Genomic DNA, 18,115 nt, shown 5'->3' with positions numbered 1-18,115 from the left:
TTCTAGGGTGGTGATATAATATGTTTATTAAAAGCGTTTGCCATATCTAAAGTGATTAATACTGTGGTAAACTAAAGTGATACTGATTTACCGCAATATTTTTTTCAGAATAGGCCCCCTGGTTATTATATTTAAACAAATTTATCGATAGTCGATATTCGAGATTCGAGACCAGACAATTGGCTATAGCGACGATAGTGGTAAGGCAGCGAATCTATATACTTCTACACTAACTGTTGCAGTCTACGGTTGCAAAGGTTGTTGGTTGTCAACTGCCAAATGTGGAGAAGATACAAAGTCAGTATTACTAGATTGTAATATTACAAGCTGTATCAGTTTAAACGGTTTACTCAATATTAGCATTTCAGCGTTTCACTGACTATAGCTTAATTGAATATTTATTTTTATTACACAAGTAAACGCTTGTACTGGTAGCAGTTATATGAAGAGATCTGAAGAAATTTGAAAATGTTATACTTATGTCTAAGTTATCGTTGATAATATGCTTAGTCTATTCCTGATCATGGTGCAGAAACCACCAACACCTATTCACTTAGTCATAAACACGAGACGGTTTCATAACTGTAGCAACTATAGCTAACTGCCAGCACGATTCGTTCGTGGTTTGCGGCTCCTCATCAACTATATTTTCTCGATCTTCATCAACTATAATTAAGGAACTACGGTAACAGTATCTCGCATTCTGTAAATTGTAGGGAACAATTTCAGAAGTATCAGTTACTTAATATCTTGGTGCAAACTTTGCGTGAGTGCGTCCTCAGTAGATTAATTTGGTGTTTACTATTCAAGTCAATACAATCATGAATCATTTGGATGAACGCAGCAGACGACATAGTTTTCAGTAGTAAAAATATAAAATTGTAATTTTAGATCGCGGTGTACACGCGTGGCATCTTCGACCCCTCTTCAATCTTTCTATTTTTTTCTGTCATCTCTTTTTTTCAATGCTAAAAAATGTTATAAGCACATTAATTTTTTATAAAATTTTAAAGAATCTATCAATGTGATATATAATTTACATAATTCTTCTTGCTTGAAAGTTATTTATTCTTTAACTCAGTTGCGAAAAAAAAACAACTAATCAAATGTAACACATTAGTGAATTTATAGTTTATTGTTGCAATGTATATTTTATTTTAAGTCATATACTATATAAAGTGATGCAGTGTAGTGTAACTGATCAGAAAAAGAAGCAGAGCACGTACATCACACAAAAGTCAAGAGAGGTAGAAAAAAGATAGATCATAAAAAAGTATTTTATTTTTTTGATTTATTTGAATGAAAGCGATTATTACTGATTTATCGAATGGCAGAGCAACTGTTAAGTGATTAAAAAATTATTAGTGATACTTTTTTATAGTAAAATTAATTTTTTTTATTTTAATAGACCGAAATCTAAAGTTACTGTATAATATTTTTATTTACTAACTATAACTAGGTTATAAGTGTTGTAGTATTTTCGTTATTCTTCAACTATTGCTTTTTCTATTTTGAAACAAGAATGAAATAGTAATAGTATTAGAGTATGATAAAAGCAAATTTTCATGAGTCATGTCAAGACCTAACGCGCATGTATCATTCTTGTCAACCCTCGACGCAGCAGGGAAAGGGAATAGGGCTGCAGGCAGCCTGCAGATAGCTGACGTGTAGACATCAGCCGATGTTTGGCAGCACGCGTCAATGCTTAGCAGACAGCTGGATCTGGTATTGTTTGTACTGAAATTGTTATGAGATCTAGTACAGTTTTGTATTTTAAATAGTTTGGAAAAAAGAAAAATGTGATTTAGGTGTGCAATATTTTGTACTTAGAAGAAAACCAAACTGTTAAAAGAGTATGCAGTTAGTATGGAGGAGTTTCCACCGAGGGCGCTGATTGCTGCTGGTATTGTTGGAACGCAGCTTAGGTGGGGTCAAAAACAACCCCCTGATATTCATTGCACTTTCTTTCTGCTCGCATGCAATAATGGCTGCCGAACTCAAAACATCTATATCTTATTAATTAGCATCATTTCATCCCTTGTGGCTTTATTAGCCAATTACCAATTTTCCTTCTATTTTCTTTTTCATTAATTTATACTTATTCTTCTAAATTTATTTTAGTATATTTATTTTCTGTAGTTGGCTTATATTCTGACTATCTTGTAATAGTATAGTATAGCAATAGCAGTATAGCAAATAATTTAAATAGAGTTACCACTTATGTTATGCAATAATGGTGTATTGAGGAAATGATGTATTATTGATATTTTTTTAATCATTTCTTTATTGTATTATCTTATAATAACTCTTTAAAATTCTTTATTAAAAATAATCTTGGCTGTTATTAAAGTACATATTGAAACTTTGATAATACAGGTTTAGTTGCTTTAACATAGTAGAAATTACAGTTCACTTCAGTATTTGGTCTTACAGTTTTGCTCTATTTATTGTGCATAATTCATACCTACAATTAATTTTTTTTTCTTGACATTTGACTGTAAAATAATTTGTACAAATTAAAATATTATTTGTAAAAAATTTATATTGATTTTTAGGCATTTAGATCAATAAGTAAAAAATAGTATTGAGGTATGTAGGTAACCAAATCATTGATCAAAATAATAATATTACAATGACAAGTGAAGACCTCTTACAACCTGGCCATGTTGTCAAAGAACGTTGGAAAGTTGTAAGTTTAATATACTTTTCTTTACTTACATTATTTGTCAATTATTTTGCTCATAGTTTTAAATTTATCATTGGACATTTTTAATTTTGTTCCTTAATTTTCTATATATCCTATCATTCTGAAAATTTAATATTTATTGTATATATTAATTTATAAAAGTTTTGAAAGCCAATTCTAGAAATAAAAAAAAATTTTAATTTTCAATAATTTTTTCAGATGAAAAAAATTGGAGGAGGAGGGTTTGGAGAAATCTATGAAGGTTTAGACCTAATTACAAAAGAACAGGTTGCGTTAAAGGTTGAATCAGCAAGACAACCAAAACAAGTTTTAAAAATGGAAGTAGCAGTCTTAAAAAAGCTTCAAGGTATGTAAAATTATTTTAATGATATTATTTTTGAATTTCAAAATTTAAATCATATATAATTATATTTATTCAATGCAATCCAAAATCAAATGGGTAACCATAGGAAAAGAACATGTTTGCCGATTCATTGGTTGTGGGCGAAATGACAGGTTTAATTATGTAGTAATGCAACTACAAGGTAAAAATTTAGCTGAACTACGACGTGCCCAACCAAGAGGAGCTTTTTCTTTATCAACGACTCTACGCTTAGGTCTTCAAATACTCAAAGCAATAGAAAGTATTCATCAAGTGGGCTTTCTTCACAGGGATATAAAACCAGTGGGTTATCATTAATTTTCCAATTGGTTAAAAAGGATTAAAAGTTGAAGAGTTAAATTATTATGATACAACTTTTACATTTTTTAAATATTATCCATTACACATTTTTATGAATAGAATTAAAATTTATTTTTATTATTTTTTAAAAATTTATTTTGATAATTAATAGATAATTTGATTTAGTTTACAACCAAATAATGCATGTATCATTAATCTTTAAACATGTAGAAAATTTATATATTCCAGTCAAATTTTTCCATTGGACGACATCCACATCAAACAAGAATGGTTTACATGTTAGATTTTGGTTTAGCTCGTCAGTTTACCACAGGAACTGGAGAAGTTAGACCACCAAGAACGGCTGCAGGTTTCAGAGGTACTGTCCGTTATGCATCAATTAACGCGCATAAAAATAAGGAAATGGGAAGACACGATGATTTGTGGTCACTGTTTTATATGCTTGTTGAATTTGTAAATGGTCAACTTCCATGGAGGAAGATTAAGGATAAAGAACAAGTAAATCCATATATAGAACATAAAATTTATAATGTTATGAATGTATGCGTATTACAATACATTTTTACATAGGTGGGCTTGATGAAAGAGAATTATGATCATAAATTATTACTCAAACATCTTCCATCTGATCTTCGAGTATTTCTAGAGCATATTCAGGTAATTTTTATGTTACAAAATTGTTTGCTATATTTTTTGTGTGCAAAGATGCTTAGATTGAATCATAATTTTGATAAATTAACGTTATTTCAAAAATGTCAAAAGTAAATTTTATAAACTATGGCTAGAAAACCGTCAAAACCTATGTCAAAAGTAAACACATAGTATGTATTAGTCTCCTGCACATACATATACTCAGAGGGATGAAGAATATCGGCAGAAATTCGGTAAAAAACGACTCGGAAACGTTATTGAAAAGCTGCACGTGATTATAGCAAGAATAAAAAAATCCATTAAGAATTGTACAATTCAATTTTCATTAATACAAAATTCCAAAGGTTGGACACTCTCAAATAAGTAAAAATTTAATCTGCATTGCTTATTTATTTGGTTTTTATGGAAATGAATACATTTAATCATTAGTAAAAATATTGTGATCATCTGTTGAAGAAATAAATATTTCTCATTTTATAGCGATGCACGCATCTTACAGATAACTAACTATAGATAATGTAGACTCAAGAAGGACTGCACTCTGAAAAGGGCTGTATTTATAAAGATAGATTATTTTTCAAATAATCAGGAACATCGATTGTTCTAACATAGATCACATCATTATGACCATCCATTAAAGGAATTTTCTGCTAAGAAGGCCCGCGTAAGAGTTATTCTGATAGGGATTATTTTTTCAATACCTAGTAATTTCAAGTACTCCAAAATTTGCATGGATTGAGTTAATGACGTTGCCCTGAGTTGTACAGTAGTAACTATTTATTACAGTAGTAAAAAGTAAAATTATATTATTCTGAAAATATGGTTACAAACATAAATTCAAGGTCGCATTAAAATAAATAATAGAAGAAAGGGTATTATATAAAAAATATACAATAACATAACCTCAATGTTACTAACCGATTTAAATTAATGTTTTGTAAAAAGCATTATAACATGTGCTTAAACTTTGCATGATAATTTTTGAACATTGTTCTACTGATACTCCAATCCTCGCTAATATGTGTTTTTATCACAGTTTCTGTTGTCGATTTCGAGACTCTTCTATAAGAGTTCATATTATACATAGCCTTTTAATCGTCGAATTTCTTGGTTATTTTCTTTGTTACATATGTCGAAAACTACGTGCTGCTTTTATATCCTCGATTTTCATTAAATTCTGTTATTATCTGTTAAAACAGAGCAATGTTCTTAACGAAATATTAAATCTGAGATAAGGTAGCCCAATTTGTTTCAATCAGTTCAACTCTAATAAGGACGCCGATCTTGAGAAAGTATTGCCTCATAAATGTGTTGATCTATGTTACGACTGATGTTTTAAGGTGCGTGTTGCAATGAGAAATATTATTTATGTCTTTAACAGATGAACATAATAATATTCCGATAAAATACAAAAATTGTGTTTGATTTCTGCTAATGATTCAATACATTCATTTGTATAAAAGTCAAACTAAAATGCTATAATTCAATCTCTATTGATTATCTGAGAGTGTTGAACTTTTGGAATTTGTTCATTAACAAAAACCACATTTCGTTGAGTTATCGATAAGTTTTTCTATTCTTGCTCATGACACGCAGTTTTACTATAATGATTTTGAATTGCTTCATCCTAGAAGATTGCGTATCTCATGGAACATTTCAAAAATTTGTCATAGCATTGAATGCAAAATAAGATATTTAGCAGCTATGAGAATCCGAGCACTCCATCATAAAACGAAATTTCTATGTTCGTGATATTTCGTTTTTTGATGGAGTGCTCGTATTCTCATCGCTGGCTATCAGTAACCTTTCTCCTTGTCAATTATTTATCATTGCTTGCAATATAGAATTTATCGGTAATGTAGATAGCTCACCAGCTATCCATTTAGAATTAGCGTTAGTTGATAGAAGTAAATGATGATCATATGGATATATCATTTATATTTTAACGTATACTAGGAATACATCAGTGAGCGTGGAACTTCATGTTTTGCATAAAATTACATAATCCGATGAGAATTGATCAAGAAAATAACAATTAAAAATTCTTTTTATTTTAAACGCTCAACAGCCAATCGCAATTCGAATAACAGCTCTATATGCCGTGTGTTTCGTATAGAGGGCCCCTTAAAATTTTAGCCTCAAAGTTGGAGACTTGTGAATTTGACGCCCAAAAAAATTTTTTAATCATATTTTTGAGTTTTAATGAGCTAAAACGTTTTCTCCCTTTTTCCGGATTATGTCTCCGCTTGAAATTTTATTTCCGGATTTTCCGTTTTTAAGAAAATTGCGAAAAAAAATCGGGTGTTCGTACAGCGCGCAAAATGCATTAAACATTTTTCTCCTGTTTAAAAAGAAATAATATCGATAGCGGATGATAGCTCCTTATTCCCGGATTACGAAACAATGTTCCTTTTGTCGATTTTCTATCCAAAATTGAGGAAAATGTAAAAATTAGTAATATATGCGGCAGTTAGTCGATAAAACAGGTCAAACGTTTGCTAATCACCAGATATCCCTATATGAGTTCTACATTGCGTAATTATAATAATAAGTAATTCAAATTCTACTCAATTAACCATTCACATTTTATGTACATATACATAAATAATTTTTTCTAAGGTTATCTATAAGTTTGTCAACATGCCAATTTTATAATTAATATTTTAACTATATAAAATATAATTCTGAACAAAGTAATAAAAAAATTGAATTGACTAGTTAAAATTGAAAAAAATAATCATTGATCAAGAACTTATAGCTTAGTTTTATATTTGTTGAATTATTTAATAACGAACTTAATTTTACTTCCATTCTTCTTAACAATATAAAGTAATATATTGAAGTATTTTCTATACTTCAATAAGTACTTCAATATATTGAAGTATTTTTATAATATGCTACAATGGATTATTACTTTATATTGTTAAGAAGAATGGAAGTAAAATTAAGTTCGTTGTTAAATAATTCAACAAATATAAAACTAAGCTATAAGTTCTTGATCAATGATTGTTTTTTTCAATTTTAACTAGTCAATTCAATTTTTTTATTACTTTGTTCAGAATTATGTTATTTTATATAGTTAAAATATTAATTATAAAATTGGCATGCTGACAAACTTATAGAAAACCTTAGAAAAAATTATTTATGTATATGTACATAAAATGTGAATGGTTAATTGAGTAGAATTTGAATTACTTATTATTATAATTACGCAATGTAGAACTCATATAGGGATATCTGGTGATTAGCAAACGTTTGACCTGTTTTATCGACTAACTGCCGCATATATTACTAATTTGTACATTTTCCTCAATTTTGGATAGAAAATCGACAAAAGGAACATTGTTCCGTAATTCGGGAATAAGGAGCTATCATCCGCTATCGATATTATTTCTTTTTAAACAGGAGAAAAATGTTTAATGCATTTTGCGCCCTGTACGAACACCCGATTTTTTTTCGCAATTTTCTTAAAAACGGAAAATCCGGAAATAAAATTTCAAGCGGAGACATAATCCGGAAAAAGGGAGAAAACGTTTTAGCTCATGAAAACTCAAAAATATGATTAAAAAATTTTTTTGGGTGTCAGATTCACAAGTCTCAAAGTTGGCTACATTGGTTAATGTTGCTATGACAATCATGTACAGTCGCCGGACATTGATTCTGTCCATCCGTTTCAAAATTTTAAGTATTAGTTTACTGGTCTGGATTTTAATTTAATTTCTTCTGCGCGGTGAATTTGAAAACATAATTCAGTTTCAAGTAGTGGCATAGTGCAACAATTACGTCAAATGAATAATATAATAGTATAACTACTTAAAAAGTAAATATATGTGTATATTAGAGATGTTGAATATGGAAGGAAAATAATTAAGGTTCCATTAAAAATCAACCTCACTGCTGGACTGTTTTCAGATAAGTAGTATTTATTTAATCTAATAAATGTTATATAAAGAATATGATACTTTGTGGTTATTATCAAGATATTCACGGGATAAATTAAGGAAAGGCGGCAAAAAGATTATTTTTGCAAATTCATGTAATCCTGCAAATATCATTTTTAAGAGAAAGTCCTAATAATGTTCTCGTCTTCTCTTCTTAATTTATCCTGTGTCATATCCTGAAAAGAACCACAGTCATATTCTTTATATAATATTTAATGGGATAATATAAATACTACTTATCTGAAAACAGTCAATCGGTGAGGTTGGTGATTTTCAATGGAACCTTAATTTATTTTCCCTCGATATTCAACATCTCTAATATACACATATATTTAATTTTTAAGTAGTTATATTATTATAACATTCATTCAATATAATTGTTGCACTATGCTACTACTTATGTTTTCAAATTTATCACGCAACAGAAGTTGAATTAAAATTCAGATCTGCAAACTGACACTTGAAATTTTGAAATAGGCGGACAGAATCAATGTTCGGTGACTGCACATGGTTGCCATAACATCGTTGACCAATGTAGCCAACTTTACGGGTAAAATTTTAAGGAGCCCTCCCAGCGTTTTCGACCGTAAAATTGCTCTCTGGGTTCCTAGAAATTATTGCACCATGCATTATAACCGCAGTTCATTTCTGTTCGTAATACCACTTCTATTTTTTATAAATATTGTCTGCTCTATCACTCACAAGAGTGACGAGCTAGCTGCTATCTAAAGACTACTTATTATCTATACAATTTAATAATTTTATATTAACAATCATTATCGCAGCAAAAAACGTTAACCATATATGATTATATACAGGGTGTCAATTAAGTCCCGGGACGCCTGAATATTTTCTGAAGTACTTCAGTTCTGAAAAAGGTCAAGGTCATTCCTTTAGTAACTTTCAACGCGGAATCCGATGGTGACCTTGGATTTGACCTTAAGATTGACCTTCAAGGTTATTTCAAGGTCAACTTTGTTTTTTTAAATGGGAACCCCTATTTTTGACAACGGCAATCGAAAGAGCGGAAAATTTTACGTCCAAAACGGTATTTTAAAATTTTTTTTCATGGCCTTGAGAAGGTCGATTTAAGGTCAAATGCTTGAAAAACTGCCTAAAAGCGTTTTTTTAATTTTTAAGATATCGAAAAATGACCTCTACAAAATTTGTTCAGAACAGAGTGGGCCACCTAATGCACCAAAAACCTTTGACCTTTAACCTCATTTTGAAGGTCATTTCAAGGTCGAAGTGTTTTTTGTAATGGAAACCCCTCTTTTTGACCCCGGATACGCACATAGCGCGAAATCCGACGTTTCGATAAGGTATTGTGTTGAGTTTCGCGCTATGTGCGATCTCCGGATCTAGCATCTTTGATTATTTTTTTTCAGGTCATTTGAAAAATCGCGTATATAAATCAAATCTTCAAAATTTAAGTGAATTAAAGCATAGAATTCTTCAAGAAATCACTATCATTCCAAAAGATGTTATTCAAAATGTGATACAATCCTTTTACAATAGGATTAGTTCTTGTCAAGAAGTTAATGGAGAACAATTTAAACATCTATTGTGAATTCATCAATTCGAATGTTTTACAAAAGTATCTTAAGTGAGAGACACGGGGATTCACATTAATAAAGCACCCAAGTGAGAGGTAAGGAGACTTACGAGGGTGGTCCGATAAGTACTTAGCCTACAAAAGAAAAACGAAAATTTTGGAAAAGTGGCGTTTTATTTTTCAACATAGTCTCCTTTTAGTTCGATACACTTGGCCCAGCAATGCTCCAACTTCTTTAACCCGTCTGAAAAATACGTTTCCTCGAGGTCGGAAAAGTAGGCTTCCGTGGCAGCGATTACCTCCTCATTCGACTCAAATTTCTGCCCGGCGAGTGACTTTTTCAAGTTTGGAAACAAAAAGAAGTTGCACGGGGCTAAATCTGGAGAATACGGTGGATGGAGCAGCAGTTCGTAGCCTAATTCGACTAATTTAGCCATGGCGACGGCGGATGTGTGAGCCGGTGCGTTGTCATGGTGGAAGAGCCCTTTTTTCTTCGCCAAATGGGGCCATTTTTTCTGCAATTCGACGTCGAATGGGCCCAATAATTCGGCATAGTACAGCCCTGTGACCGTTTTGCCTCTCTCCAGGTAGTCGATGTAGATCACACCTTGTGAATCCCAGAAAACGGTGGCCATCACCTTTCCGGCCGATGGGGCAGTCTTCGCCTTCTTCGGAGCACTTTCGCCGGGTAAAGTCCACTGTTTTGACTGTTCCTTGGTCTCTGGTGTATACTAGTGGATCCATGTTTCGTCGACTGTCACGAAACGACGCAGAAACTCCTTCGGATTGCGCTTAAACAGCGTCAGACATTGCTCTGAAGTTGTCTCACAGTTGCGCTTGTTGTCCGGAGTGAGCAAACGCGGCACCCATCGAGCCGACAGCTTTCTCATGCCCAAAATTTCATACAGGACATGACCCACGCGATCTTTTGAGATGCCTACGATCTTAGCTATCTCGCGCACCTTCAATCGTCGATCTGCCAATACGAGATCGTGAATTTTTGTCACGTTATCCTCCGTGGTAGCCGTTTTCGGAGCACCTGGACGTGGCTCTTCAAAAATCGACGTGCGACCTCGTTGAAACTCGTTAAACCAATTTTTGACGGTCGCCATCGAAGGAGAAGTGTCACCGTACACAGCATCCAAGCGCTTTTCCCTTTCGCTGCGCGATTTCCCTTTCAAAAACAAGAATCGAAACACCATTTTCCATTTGCTCTTTTTCCATTTTTTAAAAATCAACGGACACACTTGCTTTCACACGCTCTCAAAAATAAACTACAACTCCGATCCGGCTGAAATCTTGACAGTAACCATCGATAAGGTTGTACTACGTGATAGAATATTTCTTTTGCGAGAGTGGCGCCATCGGGCGGTGAGGCTAAGTACTTATCGGGCCACCCTCATAGATGAAACATGGATACATCACTACACTCCTGAGACCAAAGAATAGTCTAAACAATGGGTTACCAAGGGGAAATCTGCTCCGAAAAAGGCGAAGACAATTTCTTCGGCCGGGATGGTTATGACGACTATCTTTTGGTATTCGCAAGGAATAATCTTCATCGACTATCTAGAAAAGGGTAAAACCATTACAGGCGAATATTATTCATCGTTATTGGATCGTTTGAAAACCGAGTTGCTAGAGAAACGTCCACGATTGGCCCACAAAAAAGTCCTCTTCCACCACGACAATGCGCCAGCTCACGCCTCAGCAGTTGTGGCTGCAAAACTGATGGAGATAGGGTTCCAACTCGTTTCACATCCCCCCTATTCTCCAGACTTGGCTCCGTCGGACTACTATTTGTTCCCTAATATGAAAAAAATAGCTGGCGGGGAAAAGATTTTATTCAATCGAGGAGGTGATTGCAGAAACGAATGCCTATTTTACAGACTTGGACAAATCCTATTATTTGAAAGGGATTAACAAACTAGAGCAGCGTTGGATGAAGTGTATAAGCCTAAAAGGAGACTATGTTGAAAAATAAAAAAGATTTATTAGAAAAAATCAAGCAGTTTTTATTTTTGCGCGGACTTTTCAAACGACCCTCGTATACCGCCAATCTCCACTATAAAAACGTTGATTCGAAACTTGATCTTCACCGCGCATATTATCGCATTTCTGTTGCCCCCACTGACGTGTTAAAAACGGCACCACCCCCTTTGGGTTCATCGAATACATGTTCATGCCCTTTGATCTTCGTAACGCAGCTCAATCATTCCAGTGGTACATCAGGCAAGTGCTTCGCGGACTAGACTTTGTATTTTCTTATCTTGATGACATTTTGATCTCCTTCGTCGTCACTAACGAGCACGAAAAACATTTGCGGATTGTACTGGAACGACTGTAACTTGCCGGACTTAAACTCAATCTCACCAAGTGTGAATTTGGGAAAAGCGAACTAGTTTTCCCGTCACATTTAATCAACAGCGAAGGTTCGAGACCTACCAGTGAAGTGGTCCGTGAAATTACTGATTTTTCTCAGACAAACAGTTTTTATTTTTGCACGGACTTTTCAAACGACTCTCGTATATTAATCAAACACTCTAAAGGAGATAGTCCTTCTACGTCCACGTCATTGTTCCTGGGTTATGCCAAATGAAGAATAATGTCGTTAACAAAATTGTTGATTTAAAATTGTTTTGAGGTTCAATTTCTAAATTAATTATCATAAGCTATTAGTAGCCATGATATCGAAAAACTTTAGTAGAAAATATTTGTCTATTTAATAGAAGTAGAACGACTTTAGTAGAAAATATTTGCAAGTATTCTACACGTCTTCCTGCCTACATTTTTTTTATTTCCATTTGACTCACAAGGAAACTATCCCAGGTGTCCTCCAATAACCTAATAACTCAATTTCAATAATACTGAGATGTGTTGTAGTTATATAAAAAAATAACAGACATGTATTTTTTTATTGGTGGATATGCATTGTAAAATAGTGAAAATCACAGATATGTGTTTTTTTATGTATTACAACATATTTTAGTATTATTGAAATCTAGGAGGAATACCTAGGGTAGCTTACGATCTTCTGAATGCAATATCAAAAATAGGGATTCCTATTTAAAAAAATTAAGATGCCTTGAAATGATCTCGTGGGTGAGGTTCAAAGTCAAAAGTACAGTTCCTATTGAATTCCTCGGTGATAATTTCTAAACTCTTAATCTTCATAATTTTTTATTAATACTTGTTTTCTGAAATGTCTAGAAGTTTTCATATTTTCCAATGGCTATCTCTACTTCTGTCGTTTGTTAAGATATATATAAAGTCATCATTCTATTGTTCTCATTTTGTTTTTATTTTTATGTTATGTTAAGTAAATTTGTACAAATGTGTGACTCGTTTAAAGAGTTCCTATATCTTCATAATATTTTACAGGATTTGAGTTTGGAGAATTATTGTCTGTAACTATATAGTATACGAAATTCCTTCTATTTGTTATATAATTTTATTAATACATTAATTACTGAATGTAGGTATATAATCTCAAGCTGACTATTAGGTTCACAATAAACACGAAAACAATGTTTCCGTATTTTTCTTTTTTCAATTTACTTTATTTATTAATCAAATAAAAAATCAATTGAAAATAACTTTAAATTACCAGTTTTTTGTTTTTGTATAATAATGATAATAGATTCTTTATAAAAAATTAAAACGAGATCCTTCGCAATGTTTTTTGAAACTATTTTGTTCGCGTAAAATGGTTACAAATATTTCTAAATTTTTTATAATGCTGTTATTTTGAAAAAATAATTATACTCGTATTTATTTTATATATAGAAATATTAAAAGAAATCCTATTTGAGTTTTTTATCAAACTATTTTGTTAATATAAAATTGTTACATTCGTAATCTGAAGTAGTAATTTTAGAGCAGTGATATTTCTAACTATTTTACACCAATAAAATAGAATCTGATAAAAGCGCTGAAGATATTTTCCTCTTAATTTTTACATAGATTAGCATAAATGATTTTTGAAAATAACTGATTTTCTTAAATTTCAAATTGTTTATAAAGATTTTACATAAAAAACTAAGTATAATTGAAAAAATGTTAAAGAGGTTTCTTTTTATTTTTCTTGTTAAATTGACATAAGTAATTGTGTGGAAAAGATCAACATATTTATAACATTTTAATTACTATAATATATAGTTAATTTAAATTATTTAAATCATTTGGGATTAAGGAAGGGGCGATTAATATTGTATTCAATGAAAAACACGGTTTATAGAATCGTGTATGAATGAATAAAGTTTATTAAGCAGTGAATTTAAAAATGCGCGAGACTTGTTTGCACTTGCGTGTGCTTAACGAAGCGGCCCGAACAGGAATAACGGAACGCTCGACAGCGTGTTTTCTCTATCCTTATTTCTCCACAGTACTATACGCATCTAGAAGGAAGGGCGAAAGCGAAGATGTTCGCAGTATATTTTCAACACTCCCTTCCAAAAACTATGCTAAGCCTTCGTCTAAGTTTATCACAGGTTGTGGTTACTTAAAATTATTCACACTAAAATCACAAATTAAACTACTGATCGACAACTCGTCTCGACGCATCATTCTGTATAATCTCAACTCATCTCATTAACTCATCAAAATCTCTTCACCGCCTTTTTAGATACAGCATCTCTCGCTTGTTATTGGTATCTGAAACAAATAAAATTGGTTAACTTATAGATCTGTGGAATTTTATATTTTATTGGTTATTTTGAAGTACATCTCAAACGTCAAAGACTTAGTAAATATTTCAGTTAATTGTGATTCGAAAGCAATCCATTTTATTTTGACAACATTTCTAAACACGTATTCCTTCATATAATATTTCTTTATTTTAGTTATATATCGTAGTTTATGTCTCCTACATGTTTCAGAATTGATTCTAGGTATACCATATAGTCACAAGAGCTCATGATTTATTACGTATCAGTTTGAGAGTTACAAGAGCTATTTATTCTTGACAAACATTAGACATCGCTACATATTCAGCGTGACATGTTGAAAGTGCAACGTAAGATTGTTTGTGAGTTTTCCATTCTACAATATCGATAAATAGTTTGATACCAGATTCAGTCGGGGCGATGGATCCTTTGTACTCCACATCATCAAAACCTTGTATTTCATCGCCTTGAGTTCTATAAATTATACTGTAATCACTCATCCGCTTGAAGTGTTTAAATATTCTCTTCAACATTCCATAATTGTCCTTTGTTGGATTGATTTGATGTCTACTACAGACATTCACATCGTAAGAAATGTCTGGGCTTATCGCATTCGTAAGATATAACAGGTTATATTCTCGAGCATTTCTTTATATGGTACATTTTTTGTATTTTTTGTTCTTTGTAGGCTTTTTCATCACATTTTTTCTTAGTTTTCTTTTTCTTTTGTTTACTAAATATGTTATCACTGGTATTCTAACATGTCTTGAAATCTAAAATTCATTAACATGCTTACTACACTCCCCTCTATATACTTTCAGAGCTAAAAAATGTTATAACTCGACCCACGCAAAAGTCGTATCTCAAAAAAACAACAAGCATTTGAAAGAGGAAGTGAAAACCTTTCAAAAATGCTATTGCAGATTTCCAAAATATCAAATTTTAGAGTTTAATTACTAATAAAAAAAGATAAAAAAATATAAAATTACATCTGACTTTAACAAGCTGTAGATTTAGATATCATAAACGGAAAAAAAATTGTTCGCAGGTTCGAAAGATAATTTCATCAGCTGTAAAATGAGAGGTGCAGCACTTGTTTCGGATAATTTTTTTACTAAGTTAGAGTGTAACGAGTGTCGCTCGTTAAAAGTAGAGCTTAAGCGCTCCCATCGCGTGGGGCAACTCAAAAGTCGGTCCGCGAGAATAAAGCAGAGAAGGGGAAGCGGAAAGCGCCCGCGAAACGAACGAACGGAAGAAAGTAGGAGAGAGGAGAGAGATTAGGGCATCGGTCAGCGCGTGTTAAATGCGCGCGACATGGGACAGGAGGAAAAGGGAAAGAGAAATGAGAGCGATTAGGCCGCCGGCCGGCGTGTGCGAGGCGTGAAGAGAGGAGAGGAGCGCGTAGCGGCATTCGAGTCCGGACCTGCGGATAGAAAAGCACGAGTGACAAGTGACCGTAAAAAAAGAAATTGAAGAACTCCTCGACCGATATCGTGCGGAGGGTCGGTAGTTCCAAGGGAGCAAAGAATCGCTGCTGAGGAAAAGATTGTTCACTGCCCATTATAGCCAGTCGCCCAGAGCGATCTGAGGCAACAGTCGAGGATCGCGGGTAACTGTGAATCCGGGCAGGGAAAACCTCGGCTAAGGAGAGTGCCGCAAGGAAGGGCCAGAGGTCGACGAGACCCGTAGACACCGTCAAGAACGCCGTTGTCTGCAGCAACTCGTTCCCGTGACGTACGTCCCCGATATTGGATGTAAATGCGTGCGGACGAATATCGAAATGAGATAGTGCGCGTCCTTCTCTCTCTCATCGCGAACGCGACATATCCGGCAAAAATCTCTCGGCCACAACTTTACCTTTGTATAATCGAACGCGGCAAAGAGGAATACATTTGTAGATCTTGCGACAATTGGCTGAGATTTTTTTCGAATCCCCATTGGTTTTCCTTTCCTATCGCCCATAACAGAACCTGCCCGACCTTGAGTCACTGGGCAACCCGGATCGCCGCACGTGTTCTCCACGTGTGGGTTTTCACGGGCTCTGGGGCGAAAGGTCAGAAGGTTGAGGCTGTCCGAACAAGCTGATCGAGGCGGCGGTTAGCCTCGCAACGTAAGGAATATCTTTTTCTTTAACGGGTAAGATTTTATATTTCCGTCCCAAATAAAACCCCCCGTTACAAGAGTAATTTTTGTAAAAAAAACGAGATTTTTCTTAAAACTTAAATTTTTACATAAAAAAATAAGCAAGATAGAAAAAAACTCCAAAGATAAAAAAGTTGTAGTTTTATCTATAGAATAATAGTCTGCATTATAAATTTGATTTTGAGAAAAAACGTTCGTTATTTTCAATTCGCGTGTTAAAAAATTTTTTTAATTTGCACTAAAATGTACCCAATGAAATACTTGCAAAAGTATGTTTATTTTGTTTTCTCAAGCAATTCTAACTTAAAATTACTATTTTTTTATGCCAAATAAAAAAAATATGTTAAAAAATGACAAAATCTTTTTTACTTGTATGAAAAATATAATAAAGTTAGTTAATATTTAATTATCAATTTTTTGTTAATAAATTTTTATTTATATTTATTTCAATGAATGCTATTCAATTATTATAATATAATACTAAGCATACGTCGAAAGGAGAGTTGATTACTTTTACATCAATTATTTTCAAACACGGATTATCCGTATCTAAGAATACCTGTATACATATATACTAAGAATGCAGTGCAAATGTGTATGGATATTATACAGCACTTAGCGTTATTCTTATTAGCGTTCCAAAATTCAATCTATAAAGTGAAGCAATCGTTATCCTTTAATAAGTCAGTAGTTCGTTTGTTGACAATCACTGCGGACCAATGGCTCATTTGAATAAAAATGACTAAAAAAAAGTATCTTATGCTATTCGTAATCAAATTATTACTTTGCATAAAATTAAATTTTCCAATTAAGCAAGAGCAAAACAGTTAAAAATTAGTAGTCAAACTGTTAACTGCAATGTAAAAAAGTTCAAAAAAACTGGCAGTGTAGAAAAAAGACTAAATAGAAAATATTTAAGAAAAACTACTGCTTAAGAAGACATGTACATTTTTAATGCTAGCTTTCGAAATAGTTAATTATGTGTGCCAAATTTAGCTGCTTAAGTTAATAAATTGTTGAAAAATCTAGTAAGTTATTCTACGGTTAGTCGCGGTAAGCCTTAACTGACTTGTTATACAAATTCAAAACAACCAAAATTTTTTTATTGGAATGTTCTCTAGCATGAAAAACTAATATTTTATGATCATAATTAAAATTATCCATACATCCCTTTAAAAAAAAAAATGATATTTTTTGGTTTAATCTCATAATTTTGAGTTTGTGATTATTTGTTGCAAATAATTATTATGAGAACGTATACACCCAATGGCTGGAATCTAGATATAGCCATGCGTACACAGCATATGTGAACAATGAACGAATCTAAATACACTTTAACCTTTAACTACTATTTAAGACAAAAAAAATAGAACTAATTTATAATTGATATATTTACATTTCATTCACTGATTTCATTAGGAATAGTCCTGATCGATTTTCCATAAAGTTCAATATTATATTAAAAAAAGTACAAATGCTGACAAACACCTTGAGCTACGAAGATAATTGTAAAAGATTGTGCTTGTTCTGTTTTAAAGTGAATAGTATTATTAATTTGAAAAATAGTAATATAATGAGAAATATAACTCCGAATAGAGAAAATGAAGAACGTGTTAAGAAAGTTTTGTGTAATTACGATTCTTCTCGAGAAGAATTTCCTAAAGGCATTTGTACTTTATGTTTAGGAAAACTTTATAATTCAAAAGCCAATGAAAATTACGAGTAAACAATAGCAGTACCAGCTCTCAGTCAATTTAAGCCTGTTAGAATAAA

The 18,115-nt window shown here is 32.6% G+C and overlaps 1 protein-coding gene across 14 annotated transcripts in view; it reads left to right on the top strand.

Moving 5' to 3' along the window:
* The first annotated feature begins 224 nt into the window (after window positions 1–224).
* Window positions 225–18,115, top strand: part of LOC131669622 (tau-tubulin kinase homolog Asator) — a 481,900-nt gene continuing 464,009 nt past the window's right edge. Inside the window, exons 1-8 of one of the 14 annotated variants that reach the window (XM_058944629.1) lie at window positions 284–297; window positions 369–1,247; window positions 1,622–1,925; window positions 2,556–2,689; window positions 2,906–3,053; window positions 3,157–3,371; window positions 3,618–3,887; window positions 3,960–4,046. In XM_058944629.1, coding sequence (XP_058800612.1) covers window positions 2,633–2,689; window positions 2,906–3,053; window positions 3,157–3,371; window positions 3,618–3,887; window positions 3,960–4,046 — 777 coding nt within the window. In that variant the 5' untranslated portion in view covers window positions 284–297; window positions 369–1,247; window positions 1,622–1,925; window positions 2,556–2,632. The other 13 variants (XM_058944675.1, XM_058944666.1, XM_058944656.1 and 10 more) reach the window with 13 other exon arrangements.

This window comes from Phymastichus coffea, unplaced genomic scaffold (genome assembly GCF_024137745.1).
Source record: "Phymastichus coffea isolate CEN01 unplaced genomic scaffold, Cenicafe_Pcof_1.1 PCOF00008, whole genome shotgun sequence".
Taxonomy (NCBI): Eukaryota; Metazoa; Arthropoda; class Insecta; order Hymenoptera; family Eulophidae; genus Phymastichus; species Phymastichus coffea.
The sequence above is the reverse complement of the archived record's forward strand: the minus strand, read 5'-3'. Positions and strand labels throughout refer to the sequence as shown.